This window comes from Scomber scombrus, chromosome 19 (genome assembly GCF_963691925.1).
Source record: "Scomber scombrus chromosome 19, fScoSco1.1, whole genome shotgun sequence".
NCBI lineage: Eukaryota > Metazoa > Chordata > Actinopteri > Scombriformes > Scombridae > Scomber > Scomber scombrus.
This window is the reverse complement of record NC_084988.1, coordinates 9931803-9957112: the sequence shown is the minus strand read 5'-3', so window position 1 is coordinate 9957112 and position 25310 is coordinate 9931803. Positions and strand designations below refer to the sequence as shown.

Genomic DNA, 25310 nt, shown 5'->3' with positions numbered 1-25310 from the left:
TGTAAATATTTTTTCCTTTGATTCACTCTTGAGTCTCCTTTTTTCTCTTCAAAATTATATCTGTCTACCTGATTAAATACAGTTTAGATCATTGAAAATGTAACTTAATGTCATATAACCTTCTTAAACAAAGAGAGGTTAAAGTTTAAAGAAATCCACGGTGCTGTATGCTGTCATTTTATCCAATTGCTTTTTGATTTAATTGAGGATGCAGTTGAGAAAAAACTTTCCTAAGTGTATGATTATAGCCTTGAATGTGTTGTGCATTTGTTTAAATCTTCTTTAACTCAAACATTTACATTATTCCCCCAAAATCTTCCCTGAAGTGCATTAAGACAAACATTTTCTTCTATTCTACATGAAATATTCATTTCCAATGTGCCATTTCTTTCATGGATAATGTGGAGAATTTTAGATTAAATGTAAAATTCTGTTTTCTGCATGACTTCATACACATGCGGCTGCAATTCAGCCTGTTGCCTGAAACTCCTAGCTGAAATTTAAAATGTATTTCTTTGGTCTGCAGCGCTTATCTACACAGCGTGTCTTGACTTTTAATATGGGTCAAGCTTTAACCTACATTGCACATAATGCAACTAAATATCCACTTCTTTCAAATCCCACACCTCCAGTTTGTGATGCCTCCAGTTTGTGATGCAGGTTTTCTGTTAAAAACATTAGGTCTCAAGACCAAGAAGATATTCTTTCAAACTTTGCATGCTCCCACACTGTTTTCACAGACTGAGTCATACTCCTCTTCACCAGTAAACTGAACCTGATATGTGAAATCAGTGGAATGCCCCTTTAACTACAGAACATTTCCTTGTGTTTCTGTGTTTAAACAGCGGAGGGCAGCACATCCACAGTGAAAGATAACACTTTCCCCCCTCTCATTACCATACTTACACAAAGGTCAATAAAATCCTAGGATTGCTCCACATAACCCAAGCAGCAGCATTATGTTCATTATAACAAGGTTTTGTTGGACTTTTTTAATACAGTAAAGTCCAATCTGACACTAAGGGCAAATCTAGGAGAAGAGAGGAGGAAATTAAAAGCATGTTTGGAAAGGTATGAAGGAAATAAAAGCATAAAGAAAAGGAGAAGGGCTTAAAAGAGGATTAAGCACAGAGGTAGATGGAAAGAAAAGGAGTAAAGAAGAAACAAGTGATCACTGTGACAAAACTGAAGTGGGGCCAGCTTTGTGCTGTGTCACTGTGATCTTGTAATTTGTTTTTATTACTTCCTCTTAGCAGCAAAGGGACTTGAGAACAATGCTTGGGCAACAGGTGTAAACAGAGATGATATTAATTTCAGTTCAGAGGGTTAGGGTTGAGCAAAATGCATATCAAAGTAGAAATCTTCACTGTTAATCTCAGTCCTATCAAACCATAGCTACCCTTTCCTAAAGCGGCTGTTATGCAACCTTGTAAAACTACTAGGTTTACTTACCATTCAAGTTGCACAGAAAAATATCAAAATTAAAATTTACGGGCATCCATGCACGCACAGACATTCCCGTACATGTACTTAACCACACCTTTAATGTATTTCAGCTTCACCACATGAATCACCAGATGTGAATCATCTTCAGTTATGTTTTTACAGAAAACAAAGTCAGTGGTGTCTTCTGTTAATTGAGTTACGATGAGACATTTACACATTTATGACACCAGAAATAGGCGCTTGATAAAAAAACGAAAGAAGATATATGAAAGAGTCAAATTATATGTGAGTGAAATGAGCAACAAATAATAAATTGCATCAAATTAAAAAATACATATGTTTCAGCCTCCTATAATCCTTTACATGATCGTGGATTTGTTGTTGTATCCTTACAGAGAAAAACAACAGCCTGCAGCCCTCAAGGTATACAGAATATCATAGTGAGACACCTGAGTGTTGTTATAATATGATGCACCCAGTCTGGCATGGTATCTGCAAGTCATTTTTGTTTTTTCCATGTGTTTGGTAGTGGTGGGTGTGGTGTGTTACAGTAATAATGCTACTATAAAGAACTGCAGACTTCCTGAATGTGACCTTAGTTGATATTGTGTGAAGTATGCTGCAGTGCAGTAACACACCCATGTGTAACTGCTTGAGGGCCAAGACAAATTCTTTGATTATTTTGAGATTAGGATTTGAATGAAGGTTGGAAGTATGTATTTAATTATGATCACTTTAGATAACACTGTGTAATTCAACTATATGATCAGGAGTCACTACACACTAAAAGTTTAGTCCCAACTCAAACACCAACCCAGACTCTAGTCATTATCTTTATCATTACATTTCTATTGTTATGATTTGTTAAAAGGGCTTTAAACCGTCTGTGGGTATGAATTGGATACAGTGCAAATATAACTTGTCTTCTTCTATCACACATCATTGAGACATCATAAGGAGTTGCAAAATGAGTCCTTATGCATTTTTTTTAAGAACAAGGAAATGCTTCTGATTGTGTTATACAGTATGAAGTATTGTGTTGTCAGCTGGGGTTCATTGGTTGACATTGCAAGTCATTCAGTGCTTAGGGTAAGAGCTGTGTTTGTTATCTTGGAATTAAGTCAAACATGTTCTCTGTGGCCATTTACCAAAGGTGTTGCCTGTCACCTCTCCTGTTTCAGATGTATATGTTATGTAAGGGAACACTACTGAAAGAAAAGCCTTAAAGATATTTTGTCACCTAAATATTCTTTGTAAATGCATGTTTTTCCTCAAGCAATTCTGAATGAGTATTGACTTTGAGGCTCTCAAAAAAACTCATTCACCCGATTAGACCAGCCATCAGTCAGGGGATTAGCTGCAGTCATTTAGATTTTGCAACAGGCCGCAGAGAAAACTTTAATACCTTTATATCACTGTCTTATATCAGCAAAATCAACTTTCATAATCTTAGAAAAACAGCTTTATTTTTAGATGTGTGACTATGCATTTTTCAGATAATCCAATAGGGGGGACTTACTCAAAAAGTTATGAATCACCAAGTTCAGAGATACATAAAAGCTCTTTCGGGAGCTTTCAACTGCATCTTACAGTCATCATAAGCAGATGGAGTTTGAGGGTTGTTGTTTTGTTCAAACTCCTGTTTTCAATGTTGAGACAGAGACAAGAGAGATCTTAAAAGTGCTCAGGTAAGTGAGACAAACTGCATTGCTTGCTGAGATACAGACCATGACATATGGTTGAAAGGTTCAGAAAATGCTAATAAGTAGACCTTGAATTATGACAATTACCAGTCTCAGCTTCAAACCTTACCAATGGTCACAAGCTTTACATAGTTACCAAAAGTATTTGAGAAGATCTTACAGAGCTCTTGAACGGTGCCACTAATTGGCAAATCCATACATTTTTATAAAAGAATGAATAGGCTATTAGTCTATTCAGATCTTTTACTTAAGTGTGTAAAACACTCCATCACCTGCATTCAAATCTTTAAAGGTAAAGATTATCAGCAGTAGAAGTTATTCTTCCCTGTGACTATTACATATAACATGCTATTATTGTACTGATGCAATAACGTGGAAGTAGCACTTTAATGTTGCCTGGAGGTCATTTCAATAGATTGTACAAATCTCAAATCTAATCTGTGGCAAAGTGTCACATTTTATGAGATAAGCATATGTATTTTATTATGTAAGATCCTAATCAGCAAAGTATCTAACTGTCAAATAAATGTAGTACAGAAAAAAGTATGATGTTTCCTATTCTGGTATTCCCCAGCAGTATGTTTCGTTAGTTTACAGTCATTAGTAGCAACCTTTATTGACATAGTTGCTGTGCAACTGATGTCACCATTTTGTGTCCATCTGTGTCTGAGCAAATATTGACAGACATCTGTATCGATTCCTCAAATACCCTTGTTGGAACATTATTTGTATGTACCTGTTTTATTTCAGTTGTTTTGTCATTTTGTAAAGTTGAGTTTGTTCTATGACTAGCTTGCTGCTAACAAACCCAGCCACTATCAGTCCCTCCAGGATTTCACAGGTTTTTATTTGTGATTGTTGCAACCAAAAATGCATGATTTTGCAGCAGTCTTTCTCAAAAATTGCAATACAAATAGCATTTGTATAGGCTCTTTTTGCAGTAAGTAAGGTCTGAAATGTAAGAATTGTGAAACAATTTACATGTATTGATCTTTTTTATTGTCAGTGACCTAATGGGTTGAGAAATAACTTTTAAAAATTGGACTTTCCTTGACTTTCTCAGTTGTCTGTAACAGCCTGTGAGCTGATTTTTATGTGAAGGACTCAGTATGTTTTTTCTGTGAAAAAACCAAAGGATATGGCGTTTTTGCGCACTCCCAAGTGCCTTGCCTCTCTACCACTAACGTAAACAAACAACTGGCATCTCCCACACCAAAAATTGTGCTATATGAGCAGAAACAACCTGCAGATATTAGCTCTCCAGCTAATGAGACGGCTAGCTGCCTCCATCAGCCACAAAACATTTCCCATCAAAACACTGCACACACAGAGTGTAAACAACATTATTTACTCAATAAAGAAGCAGAAAACAAGTTACAGAGCGATAGCAAAACATAGCCTATCCCTTTTTGTTTGTTTTCTGTTGGTAGCCCAATGGTGGTAATGAGCACACATTTCACAACAAAACCACAATGTGTTGGTCCCCTGCCACAGCTGACTGAGATTACTAGTGCTTAGTAAACATAGTTGGTAAACAAAGTTGGTGGTTTGTAGGTCGGGTCGGGTTCAGGTGGTGGATTAACACATATATTTGCGGGTTGTGTGGTGTGGATTGGTTTTCGTGACAGGTTGGGTGGGTGCAGTTTTAACAAAATGTGGACCACTATCACTACTGACCAGTGGCCACAGTACAGTAGGAGTCTTTGCTTACTGTGTGTGTTTCTGTGGGGGCGTGCACATGTACAGCGAGGGGGTGAGAGAGGCTGACTGACTGGGAGTGAAAGATGCTTTTCCAAAACACAACATAAGGCATCTTTAATGTTATTATGAGAAGTGTAAGCAAAGAAAGACATTACCTGCAAATGCAAGCGACAAGATGCTGACTGCACCTCACTTAATGGCCACCTGTGTCACTAATGAGAGAGATTACACAGAGCCTTTAAACTACTACCAATGAAGAGTCATATGTAGTCACGTCCTTCAATAAAAAGCATACTGCATATTACAGAAACAAATGTATTTAAATAATGTTGTGCTAATTTTTCATTTATTTTCCAAACATGAGAAGTGTATGGGTTCAAAGTTATATAAAAATATTGTACCTGAATTCCATTCATAGGTCTTTGTTAGAAAACCTTTCACTTCAACATTTGCAACATGTGGTATGACCACAATGTTACAAGGAGTACAAAACAGTTTCCCCCCACCACATTTTTTATTGGCAGGTGAGATTTGCCCTGAATGCACGCCTGAATCCTTGTTGAATATAATAATAATAATAATGTTAATCTTTCAATGGTTATTGTTTTCTTTCTGACATGAAACATAATATAGGTTAACTAATTTTACAGCTAGCTCAGTTTAGTCTTTTGTGAATCGAGTTATTGATCTAGCTCATTTTGCTTTACTTTTGGTCTAACTCTTGTTCATGCACATTTGGTTTTTAGATTTTACACACAGGACTGAATTTAATGGTGAATAGTTTTCAGCGCTAAAAACTTAAAGGCAATCTGCTATTTGCACTAAAATCACAGCGGAAAAGCAGCTAAAAGTAAAGTCAAATTTAAGCACCCCAGGATAGTAAAACTACCTCAACATTATTGTTCAGTAAAGCCAGTAAATCCCACTAAAGCTCTTACTCATATCACTCTGAAAAGGGCACTGAAGTGTTTGACAGTGGTGGTTAATTTGTCATTATAATATCACTATATGTGGCTGTTGATAGCATGTTTTAGTCCAGTACAGCTGTTAAAATAACAAGCAGCCAAGATGATTCATTATAGCAGAACACAGAAATGAAATGGGGGGAGCTTGTGTTTTTGTTTTTTTGAAAATGTTTTAATGAATCACCAATCAAACTAAGAAGGAGCGGTTGTAGATTTCCTCTGTATATCCATAAATATCACTGAGTGTGTGTGTGTGTGTGTGTGTGTGTCATTTTTCAGCAGTGTAATAGTTATATAAATCTTGAAGGCTGTCCTGCCCAGACGGAGGTTCACTTTCAGTTTGAGGAATGCTGCCCCTGACTTGTTGCCATGTAGGTCTTTGTGCTTGCGTGTTGCGGGCACAGTATTTGCAGTGTACTCCAGAAAGTTGCAGAGTCATGTTGGTTGGTGCACGCATTCCTCTCCAGTACAGCTTTTGGAAGTCTGCCCGCAGCGGCGCAGAGCAGCAGCGACACTCTCACAGCAAAGAACAACTTGAGTGTGGAGAATGACACTTCCTCTGCTTTTCTGACTGGACATGGGCACTTAAGGTTCAACAAGTCGCGCCTGAGCTCTCCGAGGTGATTTCTGTGGTAGCGAGCCGTGTCCCCGGTGCGATGTGGAGTTGAACAGCTGCGTTTGAGGTGTTGTGCTCGGTGAGTGAATTTAAAGCAGTTTAAAAAGTGTCCCTGCACGTTTCTCACGCTCAGTGGACGCGCCCTTTTGAAACAAATCACTCGTTTATTTGTGGTACAGCAGCACTCGTGACATTTGTCGTGTTACTTCTTTGAGCGGGCAATGCGCCTGTACAGGATACCCTGTGTATTATGTTGTCGTCGAGCATTCACTTTATTTCCTCAGTAGTGCGCAGACTCCTAAAAAGGAATTGAAACTTGTCCTTATCAGTCATTTATATACAGAAGACTGAGAGTGGCTTAACTTGAGTTTCTGGTGTGATTGTTTGTAACTGAAGCATTTGAAATGTTTCTGAAACATCCTCATGGAAAAATAAGCACCTGAAGGCTGCAATGAGGACCGCAATTAACTAACAATGTTTATAATCTGCCGATTAACCGATTAATCAATTTGGTCTAAAATGTCAAAGAATGGTGACAATGATAATAAGGTTAACTTCAGCAGATTATTTCATATAAAAATGCATCTCGAAGTGGTAGCAAATAAAAATGAAAAGGGCAGGCAATTTTATAAAAAAAAAAAATATTGAAATCATTTTTTAAAATACCCATCACAATTTCCCAGAGCTCAAGGTATCATTGTCTAATTAATAAAAAATCTAAAGTATATTTAATTTGTGTGATACAAATCAGAGAAAAGTGGCAAGTCCCCACATTTGAGAAGCTTAGATTATCAATTATTAGACACATTTATTAGACAAAACATGTCCTAAACAAATAATAATTTGTCAAATTATTGCAAATTATTTTCTTCTGTTAATCAGATAATTGAATGTTTGAGTAACCATTTCAACTTTAGATGCAATACAAACACTCAGTAAATCCCTGCTGGAAAATATCACATTATTTCATAATCAAAGAAGAGGACTAAATACTGAACTGCAGTTGAAATGATTAGATGATTAATCAATTATCCAAGCTTTAGTCAATTAATCTACAAGCATTATGGTAACTGGTTAATTGTATTATAGTTATTATAATTAATACATTTTTGAGTAAAACTGCATTCTCTTTTCTATGAGAATTTTTTTGTGATTTTAGACTGTTTGTCAGACCAAACATGTCAAAACCTGGTTTAGGGAAATGGTGATGCACAGTTTTCACAATTTTCCACGTAGTTAAACATTTAATTGAGAAAACAATTGGCACAATAAATAATCCTTAGTTGTATCCCTAGAATGAATTCAGCATCAAATACAAAACACACTGCAAAGCCTGAATGTAGTAATATGAGATTATTTGTTGGGTTGCAAACGTCAATACATCATCAGTCATCAGTTCAATGTAGGGTTGGACAATATATCAATATTAAATCAATATCGTGAGATTAGGGTTTTTTTATCGTAATATCCTCATATGGCATGAGTGTAATCCTGGTTTTAAAGGCTGTATCACAGTAAACTATTTGTCAAAAATCTCATTGGGTAAATATTTTGTGAAAGCACCAATAGTCATCCCTACATTACTGTTGCAATATCGATATTGAGATATTTAATTTCATATTTGATTTTTGTCCAGATTGCACAGCCCTAGTTCAATGTGTGCCCCAATGTTTAAGTGCACATACTTTAAACCAGAGTTTCTGTATTGTGTGATGAATAGGCAAAGTGCATATTTAGTGTTATTGACTGGCATGATGAGCAGCATTGAGCAATCCTATTTCTTCTTCCGCTAGTGTTAATTCAGCTTGAGTTGTTTTTCTGTTAGTCTGATGTCTTGAGAGGAGGCTTTTTAACTTCTCAAATATCATAACCTGAAGGTTATCAGTCAGTATTTCTAAATATGAGAAAGATCTTTCAGTTTGTTAAGCAAGGGTTGAGTTGTGCACTATTGTGTTTCTTTAAAACAACAGCACTGTCAATTTCTCAATGCAAATGAAGCACCATTATCATCAGCAACCTTTGACCTTAGTCAGCTGTAATTGCAGTTAAAAGATGACATGGCATAAGAGTTTGTGTCACCACAGTGCACAACTCATGTGGTCATTCCAGCTCAGCAGTTTTAGTCAACGTTTTTCTAAGGTTGAGCAAGAGTGTCTTCACTCTTTTATTTTTACCCTGTTGTACATTGTATGTTCAGGTCAAAGCTGACTGTACATGCTGTCCTGCCTCCAACCTGCCAGCAGAAACTACCTGTAAATGGTTAACTCTCTGTGTCTCTCTTGTTTTGTCTAATGAGTTCTGAACTAAGCCTGTGAATTATGGACCATATTTTGTACTCCTTAACACAGTCTGCCAAAAACAATGAAGTAATGTACAAATATTTCTGTCTTAAAAGTACAAATGAATTATTCTTATGAATATCACAAATCTCCTTTTTTAAATAACTCTTGAACGGACTCAAAACTACACACACACACACACACACACACACACACACACACACACACACACACACACACACACACACACACACACACACACACACACACACACACACACACACACACACACACAACCACAAACAAACAGTGTTTTTATCAATGGAAGCCCAGTACTCCTTCCATGCATCTCCTTCCTCTCACTTCCAAACAGCTATTTAAGAAATAGATTTGACATAACCAAACAGTGCTACCATCCGTGGTGTTACTGGTAAGGACCTTGGTCCAACAGTCATTTAGAAACATGGTTATGCTCAATAAACCAGCTAGCATCACAGTGTTACTGCAAGCTTGAGCAATGCTTTATATAGCAGCCAAGTTCTGCACACTGTGTTTACACAGTAATTCACTGTTAACCCCTTTTAAAGCTTGAGCGGGATAGTAGGACAGATTGATATATCAATGCACAAGGGGCCTTTATGAAAAACTTAGTAGTAGCTCTACTGTATTAATGACTCTCTTCCTCCTTCTTTTACTGCTTCCTTGGAACAATCTCTCCCTCCGATATCTTCCTTCATCTGAATCTGGAGTCCAAGAGAAGAATCCTTAAATCTCTCTCCCCTTCCATTTTGTTTTTCTCTCTCTTGCTCACTCTATGTTGCCCTCAAAATCTCTTTTTCTCTGTACCACTCTCCCTCCCTTTCCGTCTCACTCTTTTGGTCATATGACCAGCACACAGGCTGACTGACTGTAGAGTGAGAGGTGAGGGAGCTTGAGGCTGAACAGATTTGATTGTGCAACTCCCTCTGACCAAACCAGTAATAACATTCTTTTGCTTTGCACAGTAGAATACAAACAACCCAACACCAAACTGCCCAGTGCTGCAAGTATTAATGTAGTTTTGCCACTTGTTGGATCAGCGTTTGTCCCTTTCATGCTAAAAATTGATCTACTGGATACATTTCTATTGATCAAAATGGTTGTTGCACAGATAAATGTGCTGTAGCTAACAGGCAGCATTGCAGAATTCTTTCATTGCTCTCCAGCTCAAAAGCTGATTTGTTCTGCTTTGAGCCGTCGCAGCGAGTGACACTCTGTGGAATGTAGAGATTTCATGTTTGTAGGATATGAAGTTGGTTTGGGTTTGCTACGTTGTGTAAAGGGACCCAACACAACTCAGAAGTATGTCAACAGTTTATATTTGAGCATTTCTAGGTAGTTTTCAAATATAAAATATCCTAAAGCGTCAATCTAGAGCTACAGTGATTTGTCAATAAATTGATTAGATGAGAGTAAGAAAGTTTAATGGCAATTTTTAAAGTCATTTTTCAAACAATTATGGCAAATATTTGAAGGTTCCAACTTCTCCAGTGTTAAGATGTCTAGCTACTCCAGTTGAATATAACAGGACATTTGAATCTGTCACATCTAAAGTTTTATAAGCCAAACGATTAATCAAGACAAGAAAACGGCAGATTAATCACTAATGAAAATAATCGTTGTGGTCTTGTAACAATAAAAAAGAAGTTGTGTAGGTCTAAGTGAATTAAAGATTGCTCTTTATAACTCTAATCAAGATTCTGTAACAGAGACTTTCTGTGTTTATGTCCCAGAGCTGATGTCACTTTCTGTGTGTTTTTTCTTATACATTAATGTGTCTGCCAGACCTTTTTATTCTGACCACCTCCATTTTCTTGAAGCGTCTTGATAGTTTGAGGCCTAATGCTTAAAGCTAAGAACTTTCCTTTTCTTTCAGTAGTAGAGCTTGACCATTAGCTCATCACCAGACAACCGAATCTGCAGATTTTTTTAGTTTTCAACAGTGATCCAGAATGAAAATCTGCTGAATTCAGCGGAATGTTTATTTGCTTGTAATGTGATAGATAATATTAATTTATGATAAGAAAGATTGTTTTCAGTTAATTAGAGCTCAGCCACATTGTGTTGGCAAGGGAAACAAAGTTTTTCCCACTGATATCAAAATACATATCTCTTCCTGTCTTTGTTCATATTTCTCTGTTAGCTACTATGACTCACAAGTAGTGACGTGTGGTATTGTATGTCAAGTGTGATCGGCTGCTTACACAAAGTCACATTTGATTGGGTGAACTCTTGTAAATGCCTATGAGCACATTATGAGCAAACATTTGAGACTATTTCAATATTAACAGTTAAATAAGCAATTAACACAGGGACACAGGATTAAAAGTGGGGTCTTAACATTTTGAGTTTTACAAATAGCATCTTTATTGGTGGAAAATCTGCGGAAGCGTCATCGGAATTCCTTTGGCATAGATTCCATGTGGGCCTGCTTATCACAAATATATCAGTGTCTGCTGTTATCTGGCCAATAAGTTACAAGAAATTACAGTACAGAAATGGTAAAGATATGTTTAAGTTAAGTTAGAAGGTGTCTTTATTATCTGTCTAGAATATGAACTAAGAGACCCAGGAGTTAGCTTAGCTTTGCATAAAGACTGGAAACAGGGGGAGGCAGCTGGCTACAGACTAAACAAACAGCTGTTACGTTAATGAAACCCCCTGTTTTCAGTCTTTATGCAAAGCTAAGCAAACCGTCTCCTGGGTAAACTAGAAACTGAACTTCACATTTAAGAGTAAATCTAATCTTCTTATCTTACTCTTGGCTAGAAAACAAATAAGCATACTTCCCAAAATACAAAACTATTCCTATTCCTAACAAAATATCAAACACTTGATTGTTTGATTTTTGTTGTTTTTTCCCTCAAATATTTAAGTATCGGCCTCAAAAATCCACTGAGTCTGGCTCCAGTCATTAGCTGACATTTGCCTCCACAATAACTGCTGAGAGTGTTGCACTTGTATTGAAGGGCTTATTAATTGACCAGTGTCCAATGAGACACTTAATCGGTGCTTTATTAGAGACAGTTGCACCATTTAAACCCATATAATTATGTTAAACTAACATTAGGTGCTTATATCATGTCATTTACTGGTACCTGAATGTAATGATAAAGATCTTTCAATGAAACTGTCAGAAACCTTTTTCAAGTCACTCATACTGATTATGTACTTACATTTTTGTAATGAAGGGTTATCAGCATTGAATTTAGGAATACATTACTTGAGATTTAATGCTACAGTATAGGGTGTTTGCAAAGCTTGACTGTGTACTTTTGTTTAACTGTCATTTTATTAACGGCAGAGGCAGATAATTATCATCATGTGCTCTTTGCTTGACATTTAATTACCAAGTTAAGATAGTCGGTCAAACAGGTTCCCGTCAGTACAGAGATTAGCTGGAGGATGACACCAGTTTTTTTCTGACAGTAGGGAGTGGTTTTATCACCTGCCCAGATAATAAGTAAGAACACAGAAACATTGGAGTTGGTCAGCGACAGCTTCTGGTGTCTGTTAGGGAATCATTCATGCCTTCTGTTACTTTAAATAGTGTGAACTCGTCTTCTTTTATGTAGCCGCCTGCTGCTGTCTGCATAATCTCAGTCACTCCTCTGTGAGTCATACTTAGTGTGACTGTTCCACCAAACGGTATATATCAAGCTTGTTTTGAAGGGGATTGAGGACCAACTCTTTGAGGTAGCTGTGACACTGGGCTTATTAAAATGTCTGGTAGTTTTCGAAATGCTCAATACTTGGAACAACGATTGGCCTGGAATCACATGCCCCAACCCATCTTTATAGATGCTACACTAGCTGATACATGTCTGGGTTTACATGATTGATTATCTGTTATATATTTTTGTATGTTTTATACTTTTTTGATTTTTTTCCTGCTATTTAAATATTAGTTTTAATGTGATTAATGATGACCCTGATAAGGGACACAAGCTGAAATGCATTTGTCCAATAATAATGTTCTATATACTACAAGTGTTGCTGGAGTTTTGACCTCTTTAGACAAAATGCACATCATGTCAAAATGATGAATGTCACACTGGATATTTTTTGTTTATAAACTCTCCATTTTGCCTCTCTTGATCATGATTAGTGTCCATGTTGCCACAGACAAAAATAAATTCACAGTCAATAATGTAGTTGTTTTTAATGAGTTTTAATTAAAAATGATCCATCAACATGTTGAATATGAAAATCTTTTATGTGTCAAAGTTATTTAAGATAGTCTTTCCCCCAAATAAACCACACTAAAATAAACAGTGAACATTTCCTCTGGCAATAGCTGAGGCATAGAGTAGTTTAACAAAATGTGTCTTTTCTGTTCCAGCTGTAAGGAAGTGAAACCTTGAGTGTGTGAAACTCAGACATACAAAAGGAGAAAACAACATATTCACATGAGATTTTAATTCTGTTAGCATTTCTTCAAACCACTTAAAGTCTGTTATCTTTATTAGATTACTCTGTTTTGTTTTGTTTTTTATCTGTGCAGGATAAACACAGCAACAGACGGAGTTAAAGAAATCCCTGCCAGGACACGTCAGATTTTGCAGTTACACGCATTTGCCGACCACTTCCCCTTCATCTGTGGAACACTAGATTGCAGAGGACTCACTGAGATGTCAGAATGGATGACTTTCAAAACCCTGAAACCTGTAAAATATGGACCAACAGCCATTGAATGATCATGATTTGACTAGTGCTTTCAGAACTGTGTGATCCTGATACAAATGCTCTCAGTCATGTTGGAGCCTGGATCTGTGGATGAGGGAGTATTATGTGGTTCGCCATCAGCCTGCAAGTTTGTTTTTCTGCCGTGTTTGCACAGAGAGACATATGACCTTAACTTAATGTATGCAGCAACCCAGTTTTTGGTCTGGAGTGCTGGTTCTGCCTGCTGCCTGCAGCCGGGATCACCAATGGATAGTAAAGTTACATTGTTCACATCCTTAATTTCTTGTGACATGTCTGAGTAGATTTTTGTGTTCAGTTTGAGGAAAAATGGAGGAACTGAGGACATTTTCTCGCTGGAGCCTTTACATTAATGAAGTTAAGATCAAAGGAATTTCCTCTGTTTAAAATTTTACCCCAATGGGATAAGAACTGACAAAAACTGAACTGTTGAAGACTGTAAGACTGAACAGTTAATTACTGAAAGAATCTGGAGTACTCCTCTTCCTGGGTCCCAGAATGCATTGCCCAATGAGAAAGAAACGTCCAACACGTGAGTCTGATTTCTCAGCTATCGCTGTTCCCTCGATGCATGGGTCCGGGTACCTTGACTACACAGTTGAGACCCACGCTTCCAAGTCCCTGAAGGTCATGGATGAGTTCAGACAACAGGAAATGCTATGTGACCTGGTGCTACATGTCACATACAAAGAAAGAACAGTGGACTTTAAGGTAAGACCAACTTTTTTTGTCAACATGAAATACAAACATCCTCTGGAACAGTTGTGTTATATTGTGTATGTGTTTTATCCTCTTTTCTCCTCTTACCTTCCTCTTCTTTTCGTGCTTCATTACAGCAATACTATACAAATTTAGACAATGTTTTTATTGATTGATAACTGATTGGTGGTAAAGGAAACAATTTTTGCTTTTTCACCAAATGATGGGAAAAGGTTAATGGGAAAGTTTAAAGCTTCATATTTCTTTTTACACTTAATTTTAAATATTTAATCAACAAAATAATCTATGATGTATTCAGTATAATATTTTGACTTGTCCAATAACAAACCCGATAAGTGGGCTGTTTTTCACTCAGTAATTGGCAAAGTTAATGCAGTGTATCTTTATCTTTTAAAATAATATTTTTTCAGGTGCACAGAGTGGTTCTGGCGTCGTGTAGCCCCTATTTCAGAGCCATGTTCACCAGCAGCTTCAAAGAGTGTCGCGCCTCGGAGGTCACCCTGCGTGACGTCTGCCCCCAGGTGGTGGGAAGGCTCATTGACTTTGCCTACACTTCCCACATCACTGTGGGAGAGAAGTGTGTCTTGCATGTTCTTTTGGCTGCAATGAGGTAAACATGTGTGTAGGAATGATCATCATGGGTCACTGAAAGTAGATTACCTGACTGATATACTGTAATAATCTCTTCATATTTCAGGATTTACCAGTTGCAATGCATTAAAATAGAATTTTGAGTGTACACTCTTGGATAATCTACAGGCAGTAATGATTTTTTCCTCCTTGCCTGTTCTCTTCTGCAAGGTATCAAATGGAGGATGTGGCCAAAGCATGCTGTGATTTTCTCACTAAGCACCTTGGTCCGTCTAATGTCATCGGCATCGCCCGCTTCGCTGAGGAGATCGGCTGTGTAGAGCTGCACCAGCGCAGTCGAGAGTATATTAATACACACTTCAATGAGGTGAGGCGATAGAAAAACAAGCTGACATATGCATGCAATTCTCAGCGACTCGGTACCACTCAGGAATGCTCATGTTCACTACATCGCCCTCAGACAGCTCTATTGGACACTCATGGTTGTCCCAGTGGTTCCAGGCATAGACCAGAAGAACTCTTTGGTTGTTCTTGTACAATGCTACACCCATGTGGTTGTTTATGCAGTTATCCATGGCACTGAATCTGAAGTAGATGATGAAGTATAAAAGTTTTCTCTCTAATTTCTTGCAGATCATCTCTTCACGCTGGCTCACACCAGATGATAGTTGCACCCCATATCTGACAGCTGAGTTGTTTGGCTTAAAAAATAAAAGAATATCATGATCACTTAAAGCTGTTAGGGCCTGATTTACTAAGATCCCAAATAGTGGGTACTAAATTGCGTGCACGGTGCAATAGATTGCGCGTGCCGTTTGCGTGCGTTTTGCGGGTGGTCTACTAAGAATAATTGCGTAAATGAAAACAGGTGCAACGGGGTGGAGACAGCAGTATTTAAATGAGGGTTTTGCGTGTCCTTATGGAGAGTTTGAACGAGCAGAAAGCACGCAAGCGCAAAATGAAATGTGATCAGGTTCTAGTGGAAGAGGTTAACAAATATATTGAGTTATAACAAAAACAAATATTACCAGAGAAACCGACATATGGGAGAGTATTAGTGACGAAGTCAATGCTGTTAGTAAAACCAAAAGTATTCCACTCCAAAATGATTAACACAGGTGGAAAAACTCTGTCCTGTGCATATTCTGTCATTGTGCCTCCGTCTCCTCCTCTCCACAGTGACAAAAGTTCGCAGTGCGCAGCCGGTTAATACCTGCCCTTCAAAGGTATTATTTATAGATGCAGTTAGCGTCAGAAATAATACCTTCAGGTTTGGTAAATCACAATGCGCGTGCTAAATAACATATTTGCATTTTCTCCTCCCTGTATTTTGCGCACTGGGGTTGAAACGCCCCATATTACATATTCATTATGGCAAACGTACTACATGGACAGCGCGTACTATCTTGCACAGTTGAAAGACGCAAACCTCAGTGCGCCGCGTAGATCAGCTTGCACATTTTTTGCGGGTGATGTCAAGTTTGCACACGTTTCTACACACGCAAACCTTTAGTAAATCAGGCCCTTAATGTATTAAAGTGTAAAATAACCACAGGTCTTTTGCTACTTGTTTCTTAGTGAGTAATCTCTGAGTTTGTTGCCTGCCAGCTCGTTTGCCTTCCCTTGGTACAGAAGTAACTCTGTCTTGGTGACATCCAGCTTTGTTCTCAGATCCTTCGCTAAGTTCTCCTCTACTTTTACCTTACGTTTGTTTGCTGCCAATCAGCCTCAGCTACTCCACTATGGCTCTCAGTGCTACAACCTCAGCGCTGATGTCAGACCATGAGGCCATCTCTGCCTGAACCAAAGTCCCTGACAAGCAAAGTGTCATGAGCAAAGCGGTAGCACTCTTCATTCTGTCTTCAGATCTTTAAGTATAAATTTCTTGTCTGAAAGACTTGCGAAGACACAGTGTTCCTCTTTTTATGAAGTGTGAAATAATACTCTTGATGCTGATTGAAAGATGGTGTTACATAGACTGTGAGTAGCCGGCAGTAAGGCAGTAGTACATCTCATTGGTTCGTCTTTTTTATACTGAGTTATTAGCTGTGTTCTTATGTTGTGATGACAAGGAAACTGCACAGCTGCAGGGTTCAGTTGTTAATGGATAACCTGAATCAAACCACTAATCTCTTTAGGACAGATTTGGCACTTTGGCTGCATCACTGTGTTCTCTGTCTTCTGGGCCTCGCAGCCAAGCGAACTTTCACAGAGATTACAGATATTTCATATTCTTTATTTCATTTCATTTTTGATGATGGAAACTGGAAATGGTCTGTGTGAACGCATCCATATTTTTCTGTCTTAGCAAGTCTTCGAAATCTCTAAATTTCACACATGAACTCATGTTAGTCAAAACATCAAAACAACAAACAAAACATCCCTTTAAGAAAAAATTAAATCTAAAATGTACACATTAAGTACTAAAATGTGTCTTTTTCTGAAGGTATTTGTGTGTGCTTCTGTGTCGCTCTGTCCTAGGTGACTAAAGAAGAAGAATTCTTCAGCCTTTCTCACTGCCAGCTGCTGGAGCTCATCAGCCAGGACAGTCTCAAGGTGCTCTGTGAGTCTGAGGTGTGTGACATTAAAAAAGAACTAAAAGTTGGCTGCCAGGTATATAAGGAACATATGTGTGTCAAACATTAAGCCCTATACTGTAAACGGTAAATTTGGTCTGTAATTTAGAGTTATTTACTTATGTGTCACAGACCATTCATCTCCTGCTAAAAAGATCAATCATACCCCAATAAATCTGCACAAGTTCAACTTATTTCAAGAGCGCTTCTAGCTGCATATAACAAACCACATATTTATGTCTTTGAATACTTTCATGTCAGGTATATAAAGCCTGTACAGACTGGGTCCGCTGGGATTTGGAGGGTCGAGCTCAGTACCTGCATGCCCTCCTGAATGCAGTCCATATCTGCGCCCTGCCTCCCAAGTTCCTAAAGAACCAGCTCCTGTCCTGCCCCATCCTCAGCAAGGTAATCTGCATACCCACATTTTGTTTTTTGTTATGGAAATGAAGAGAGAGATGAGATCGATGTTCACAAAAGATAACTAATAATTTCTATTGGTTTTTTTGACACACGTTCAAGAAACTTGTAATTTCTTTAATAATTCAATGAATTCAGTCACTTGCCCTTAACAGATTTCCACTCTTCTATTTAACTGCAGGCCAATTCCTGTAAGGATTTCCTTTCTAAAATCTTCCGGGATATGACATTAGGGAAGCTTCCTCCTGCACCACTCCGTGGAACCCAACTCATCTATGTCGCTGGCGGGTACTTATCACATATATCCTCAGCAACATTGTGTTCTTTCAATGCATTACCAGTTGCACCCAATAGTTTAGGCTAAAGCAGACAGTTCAGGACACATTCATTAATGAGTAGACAATGTAATTGAAATGACTATGTTATGCATTTATCTCCTTCTATATAATCTTTACACTTGGTGCCAGTAAGTTCACACTTAAAGATATACATGTCCATGAGCTGGCTTCACGAGTTAGTACTGGATCATATTGGCATGTTGATAATGTTAGATGCATAGTGCCTCATGGATTCATCTGCCCCTGTTAGAAAGTTATCCACTTCCCTACAGAGGTTGGCGGGTTTGCATTTTATTAAGTCCATAATTTATTTCATAAAGGAAAGTTGTTTTTTAGCCAATGATTCAAGCTTAAACTAGCAATAACTTGCTTTCACTTTTTGCACCATTTTGAGGGCAATCCTTTGGGAGCTGTTTTGAGTTATTTGATGGAAATGCATTTTTTATTTTTTTGTTTTTTTAACATAAACATATCATTCCATTAATTTAAATATAGCTGATGGAGAAGCACAAATGCAAACAGGGTGCGCAGTGTGTTCCTGGTCCAACTAACACTGAGAAGAGTAGATATGAGTCAGATCCATCCGTGCAGCATACTTGTATCAGCATGATAAATTATAATAAGTGTATGTTGTCCCCGTTGTGTGGGTCTTTGTCTATAAGAGCATATACTGTATACTTTTTTTTTTTTTAAATGTGTCTTATTTAAGTTGTAGACAAACTGTATTCTCAATAGGAGCTATATTATGGGATGGGCCTTCATCTGATGCAAATTGTAGCAGTCTTCCTTGTCTTCATATCTTGAATCTGAAATGTATTGTCTGAATCACTTGCTAAAACACAGTTCTCCTTTTTTTGTGAGCTCTGAAAGAACTTCTTGATGTCGATCAAAAAATAGAGTTACATAGACTGCAGGTAGCAGACAGTAAGTCACCTTAGAAACTACAGAGCACTACATCTTCTAAGTGGTTTTGTGTATATACATAATTGGTTACAGCTTAGCAGCACATCTTATTGGTTAGTGCTCTTACTATACTTATACTGACTATATAACATTACATACTATGGTGCTATGGTGTGATAATATTACAAACAGCTCATCAGAAGTGTTTTATGGTGACTTGTAACTTTGGTACTTTTTTTGCCAGTACTCTGCATACCCTCTCTTTTTCTCTGTCTCTCCTTCTATTCACTCACTCTGACTTATCTCTGTTCAGATACCGGCAGCATTCACTGGCTTCCATGGAGGCTTATGATCCCAGGAGGAATGTCTGGATAAAACTGGCTGACATGGGCACTCCGTGCAGTGGCCTCGGAGCCTGCGCACTATTTGGACTGCTCTATACTGTATGTTGGCCAAAAACGTCAAACCAGCAGTCATGTGATGGCTTCAGTGAGATAATAATATAACAACATAGTTTGACGGTCCAAGAGTAGGCATGATGCAATATATTACAACACAATGATATGAGATAGGCAAAAGTAGTAATATTATTGATCTAGTTTTGTGCCTTTGTACTGGCATATGTCAATATAAATTTCATAATGCCTTTTTGTGAATGCAGGTTGGTGGCAGGAACCTGTCGCTTCAAAACAACACTGAGTCCAGCGCCCTCTGCTGCTACAACCCCATGACCAACCAGTGGAGCCAGCGGGCTTCCCTCAATATCCCCAGGAACAGAGTCGGGGTAGGTGTGGTGGACAGCTGCATCTATGCTGTAGGAGGTTCCCAGGGCTCCACACATCACAACACGGTGGAGAGGTGAGACATTTCTGAGGTTTTTTATAGGATTTATTTATTTAACTAGGCACTCGAGAAGTAATTCGATTTTAATGACTTATTTTACTGGGATGAATGTAATGAGCACGGATTTTCTTTCCTTCACACACATTCTTAGATTAAGTAGGGTTTACCCCAATCTAAGTATGGATAATAACATGAGATTCGGGAAATGAATAGCTGCCATTCAACCTAAAGAGCATTCAAGAAGTTCACAGGTACTCCTCTTAGCCTAATTAGACAACAACACACGCTCTTTCAAGACATGTTGAGACACACTTCCCAGGAATGTCGATCCTGTTGGGAATGCTTCACATCTCGTTGCTGCAACCACCGAACAGGGAGGAGTTTTAATGTTGTTCTAAATCAGTGGCAATCAATTAATAACACGTCTGAGAAATGACAATTCTTTTGATACTATTAGCTTTTTGTTTTATATCAAAAGAACTGTGCATCAAATGCAACCTTAATCCCTTTTTATATTCACATGTGTAGATTTCTAAAACATGCTGGTCTCAAGAGAATTATTAGAGCTCATCAGGCACCACTTGGAAGTCTTTTTATGAGAAGCTGCTAAATACTGTATAATGAAAGCTGATAAAACGATTGAAATGAAAACTCAATGTGAGACACATTAGAGGAGATTAGAGCATTTACAGTATTAATGGTTGGCAAAAAAAAGGCTCTGCTCCTGAGGATGCTTCCGAGAAGAATCCAAGCAACATGTAAGAGATCACTGAAATGTGCATTGCTGCATGTCCCTGTAGATGCACATGCCATAATTTTAGGGTTCAGAGCTCAGGCTCAATGTCAGGACAGTGACCCAATAAGTGACTTAGGTTTAGTGCCTTTCTCAAGGACACTTTGCTAACGTTGGAAGGCGGGTGATGTAATATCAGAAACCTTCCTATCACGCAGTTTACAGCTGGAATACACACAGTGCGAAGGACTGAGGCAACAACCTTTTAATCATTAACCAGTCAGTCAACCTGCTATCCAACCTTCCTCATCATGTTTCAGGTCTGTGTTGTGGTTGTTTTACCCTTCAGTATTTGACAATAACAAATAATATTCTGTATTTTTGTTATTGTCAACAAATCCCATTAAAAGACCGAAAGCAGCAATGTGTCATTCTGTTAGAAGTCTAACAAGCCTACTGTTCCTACTGAAGATGTAAATCTTTAAAAAGGGTTCATGAATGTATACTTAAGTCTTTTTTTAAGACTATAGCTGGGAATTTTTATTTTTTGGAATCTTTCCTCAAACAAGAGCTTGTAGTATTTTCAATAAGGACTATTTTCAGCTGTGGATTTGGTGCTTTAGTAAGTATTTACAGCAGCAGGACAGTGTGTATCAAATCAACTCAACATAAATGTTCATCATAATGAAGGCTGGTTTATGTGTTTTTAATAGTTTTGGACAACAATGGAGGTTTAGGGCAGAGGATATAGAGTTTCAGGCTACACAAGCAGTTCTTGTTAGTAAGATCAATTCAGTGTTTTTCTTTTTAGGGGATTCATTGATAATAGATATATATAGAATATCAACAGACTTGCATATCGTGTGGGAATTGTGCTCTATAAGACATCTGGCATCTAGCATGATGAGATAAATTTGACCTTAGACCTGTAAGCCCCTACTTTCTCTACAAATATGGACATGGAGTCTGTCAGTCTACAGAATCATGTGGACTTACGTGTCTCTGTCTACTCTCACTGGTGTTACGACCTCTTTGGCTTCAAGTAAACCTTGTCAATTGTTGCCAAACATGGTTGCCAGCTTAACCTAATCCACTTAAAGTTGACTGGCTCGTGTAGATTGAGAGGGTTGCTGGACATGGCCCCGCCTCCCTGAAACCTCATAGTTCAAATAGAGGTTTCACAGAATTGGTGCACTAATTTGATTATTTTAATTTCCACAAAAAAAACCTTAACCTATTAAGACTACAGTGACTACAAGCATTGCACTGCTGTTTGGTTCACAGGTGGGATCCAGAGTCTAACCGCTGGTCCTTTGTTTGCCCGATGTCGGTGGCTCGTCTGGGTGCTGGGGTGGCGGCATGTGGGGGGGCGCTGTATGTGGTCGGGGGCTTTGATGGGCAAAACCGCTGGAACACTGCTGAGAAATACCAGGCTGACACTAACACCTGGCAACAACTGGCTCCCATGAGTACTGTACGCAGCGGATTAGGTGAGTATGTGTGTACATCTGTCTTCGTGAGAGCCATTTTGAGAATTAAACAAACTAAATTTTGACTGTGTGAGTTTTGACCTCTGTCTTTCTTCGCAGGGTTAGTATGCGTCAACTCTTACCTGTATGCTATAGGTGGCTATGATGGACAGAGCCAGCTGAGCTCTGTGGAGCGTTACAATATAGCCAGGAACATTTGGGAGCCCAGAGCCTCCATGCAGTACTGTCGCAGTGCACACGGAGTCACGGTCCACCAGGGATGCATCTTTGTGCTAGGTCAGTTACATCACTAATCTAACATCATAAAAGTGTTAAAAGTCCTTAAACAACACATTTTTAAAAAATCAGCTTCTTACTGTAAGAGACAGGTTCATACGTATACACAAAAAACACAAAATTAAAACAATTTTGGTTGTTTCACAAGAGACTATTTAATATTTTTTTATATCTTTTGTGCTTTCTGTGCGTCTGTTACTGTTTTAAAGTGGGAAGGGCTTAGTTGGAAAAAGGTGATGTTAAACTCTCAATGGCTTTAGGTTGATTTGAACATCCTCTGATTGTCCGACCTCCTGCATTCAGATGAGCTAATGTCTGAGTTGTTAAAAATGTTGATACATTCATCTGAGTCACCTTCAATTTTACTGAACACTCAGATCAATGAGTTTAAGCAGCAGTGAGTTGTAGACTTTTTGTGCCCTAAGTTTTGCCTGTCAGGAAACACAGTCTAACCTACCTATCTGGTGAAGGTTGTTGGAGCTTTATGCGGCCTGAGAGAAATACCTGCACACACTTAACAGGACACATTTTTTTTTTACTTCCAGCTATGTTTTTCACGTTAAAAGCATAATTTAATCTATTTCTTTTTACAGGAAATATTGTCCTAAAAAGAAACAAGAACTGAACATAAGGGTTTTTTAAATCACATCATAGTACAGAGCTCTTTGTATCTCATTTTAGGAAATGTTTATGCATGTTGAAGCATTAATAATACAGACTTGTTAAGTAATTAATTCTGATGAATTAGTAAGCAGTCAGGTCAGAAGGTGGCCAGTGAGATCTTGCACTGCACTGTTTTATTTCCAATGAAGCACAATGGCTCAGTGTTGTTTAATTAAATGGAGTATGTAAGGTTCAAATGTTAAGAGTAAACAGATAAGAAGCAGGCAAATGAAATGTCAGGTCCAGAAGTAACACTAGTAATTACATCAACCAAGAAGTAGAATTTGTCTTTTTAAGAATATAATTTTACTAATATATTTATAGGTTGAAAAATTAATTAAAGAGAGTAATTAAATTTAATTATTAATTGACCCAATTGTTCAACATTTCCCTAATTGGTTTATTAACAGATTGATTAACTGTGTTGTGTGTGTTCGTGTGTGTCTGTCGTCTATTCAGGGGGTTTTAACCAGCATGACTTCCTGTCCAGCGTGGAGTGTTACTGTCCAGAAAGAAACGAATGGACCTGCGTAACCAACATGACAGTTGGACGCAGCGGCATAGGAGTCGCTGTTACCATGGAGCCTTGCCCTGGCAACCTACCCGAAGAAGAGGAGGATGAAGAGGGAGCCACATAGGATGAGATCGAAGTCTTTTGAAGTCTGAAGTGTTGAATGCAGTTCGAAGTAGTGCTGCTTTTTAAGAGAGGGTTAAGTGCATTAAATAAAAACATTCCAATACAAAACCCCTCACACATCTCGCCTGCAAGGATCTCACATGCCTCGCACCGTGAGGTACTGCAGGTAGAGTTTGTATGAAAATGGACGTGTTGACGTGGCAGAGTATTCCTACATCAACCAGGGGATGAAGCGATACAGAAAAAAACTGGCACATTGCAGTGACCTCGCAATGAACAAGGTGCTACAGATGTAATCTCTAATAAAACTTCTATTTAATTGAATATTGTTTGTAATCTTGCAAATTTCCATGTCTGAAAGTAAACTTTGAATACCCTTCAGTATCCTAATGTTAATTCCTCTCAGTATGTATCTCTACCTCTAGTTGTGTCACCCTGTCTAAATGAGCACTTTTCTGATGTGTTTTCTTCATATTGTGCCATTATAGTTTCACCAGGGACTGACATTTTTTTGGGATGTCATTGTGATTTTTATTTTATTTTATTTTTGTGAATTTGCTTTCTTGACATAAAGTTAATCAAATAAGCTTTACTCCTGCACCGTATGTTCATCATTATGATTCTTTCATATGCACTGATGTAAGTAAAGTTAAATGTGTCTTACTGACCTCTTGTGATCTCAGTTACTTGGATGCCTCCAATATGTGTGGCCCCAATATGTAACAGCACATACACAACCACTAGATGGTGGAATAAGTCCAAAAACAGCTGCACACTGCAACATTAAATTTGTCTGTTTTTTTTCTTTTCTTTTACTATGTATAAAAACCCTTACAGAACTCCCACTATACTGACAGCGTAAAACATTATGAAAAAAGACAACAAAAATAATATAAATATGGAACATGCACACTATGTTGTTGTTATGAAAACTGGTCTCCTGTTTGGATAAAGAGTAGTTCTCCATGTTTCATCTATAAGGAAAACATGGATGATATTTGTAATAATGTGTAATAATTGGAGCTAGTAAGTGGAGGCCTCACAGCAACCTTTTTTTCAGTAGTCCTAAAGAAAGGCAGACGGTACTGGAGTAACTACAGCGTTAGTCATCAACCACAGACGTCACCCGTGTGTTTACTTGTCTCTGCACTGCCGTTCTATCTCCTCCATGGCTCACCTGCAATTATCCCAGCAGGCCACCACAGAAGACCGATCTGGACGCAGCTATTATTCAAATGTAGCCTCACTTGTCTCATCATGTTGAGATTTCTGACAGGGAATAGACACCAATTAAGAGGAAGGGAAATGTCCATGTTTATTTTATCGCTTTTTTGCAATAATAGACAGGCAGGTGATTGTGGTCACATGTTTGTCTCCCTTTGACTAGCTCAAATTTCAAACTCATGGACACAGTGCATTGTGAGCATCCATTATTGACAGAGCAACCTGTTGGGCAATGAGCAGAGATGGTGTAGCAGCAGAGCAGAGCCCTGGTTGTGTGTTCAGGCCCCAGAGAGCGAGAATGGAGACAGACAAGGGAGTAAAGGGCTCTTACTCACTACTTAAAGCCCTGCACAAGAGCAAGTGACTCACATGGCGAACGCATGACGCAGGCATCTAACACACATGCACATGGATACACAAACACTCGGGCACCCATACACAAA

General features: G+C 38.2%; 1 protein-coding gene across 1 annotated transcript; it reads left to right on the top strand.

The window, feature by feature from the left end:
• Window positions 1-6235: 6235 nt before the first annotated feature.
• keap1a (kelch-like ECH-associated protein 1a) lies at window positions 6236-24235 on the top strand. The gene is made up of 12 exons (XM_062439986.1): window positions 6236-6510; window positions 13254-14164; window positions 14584-14783; window positions 14975-15131; window positions 17246-17338; window positions 17602-17748; window positions 17942-18048; window positions 19315-19444; window positions 19663-19859; window positions 21862-22067; window positions 22167-22343; window positions 23466-24235. The coding sequence occupies exons 2-12, from the start codon at window positions 13952-13954 to the stop codon at window positions 23642-23644; spliced, it is 1806 nt and encodes a 601-aa protein (XP_062295970.1). The 5' UTR covers window positions 6236-6510; window positions 13254-13951; the 3' UTR covers window positions 23645-24235.
• Window positions 24236-25310: the final 1075 nt, after the last annotated feature.

Excerpts from the sequence above, each read along its gene's own strand:
- keap1a (XM_062439986.1), top strand. The coding sequence starts at position 13,952 with ATGCATTGCCCAATGAGAAAGAAACGTCCAACACGTGAGTCTGATTTC. Across the intron at positions 15,132-17,245 it reads TTAATACACACTTCAATGAG|GTGACTAAAGAAGAAGAATT; the intron begins GTGAGGCGATAG and ends GCTCTGTCCTAG. Across the intron at positions 22,344-23,465 it reads GGGATGCATCTTTGTGCTAG|GGGGTTTTAACCAGCATGAC; the intron begins GTCAGTTACATC and ends TCGTCTATTCAG.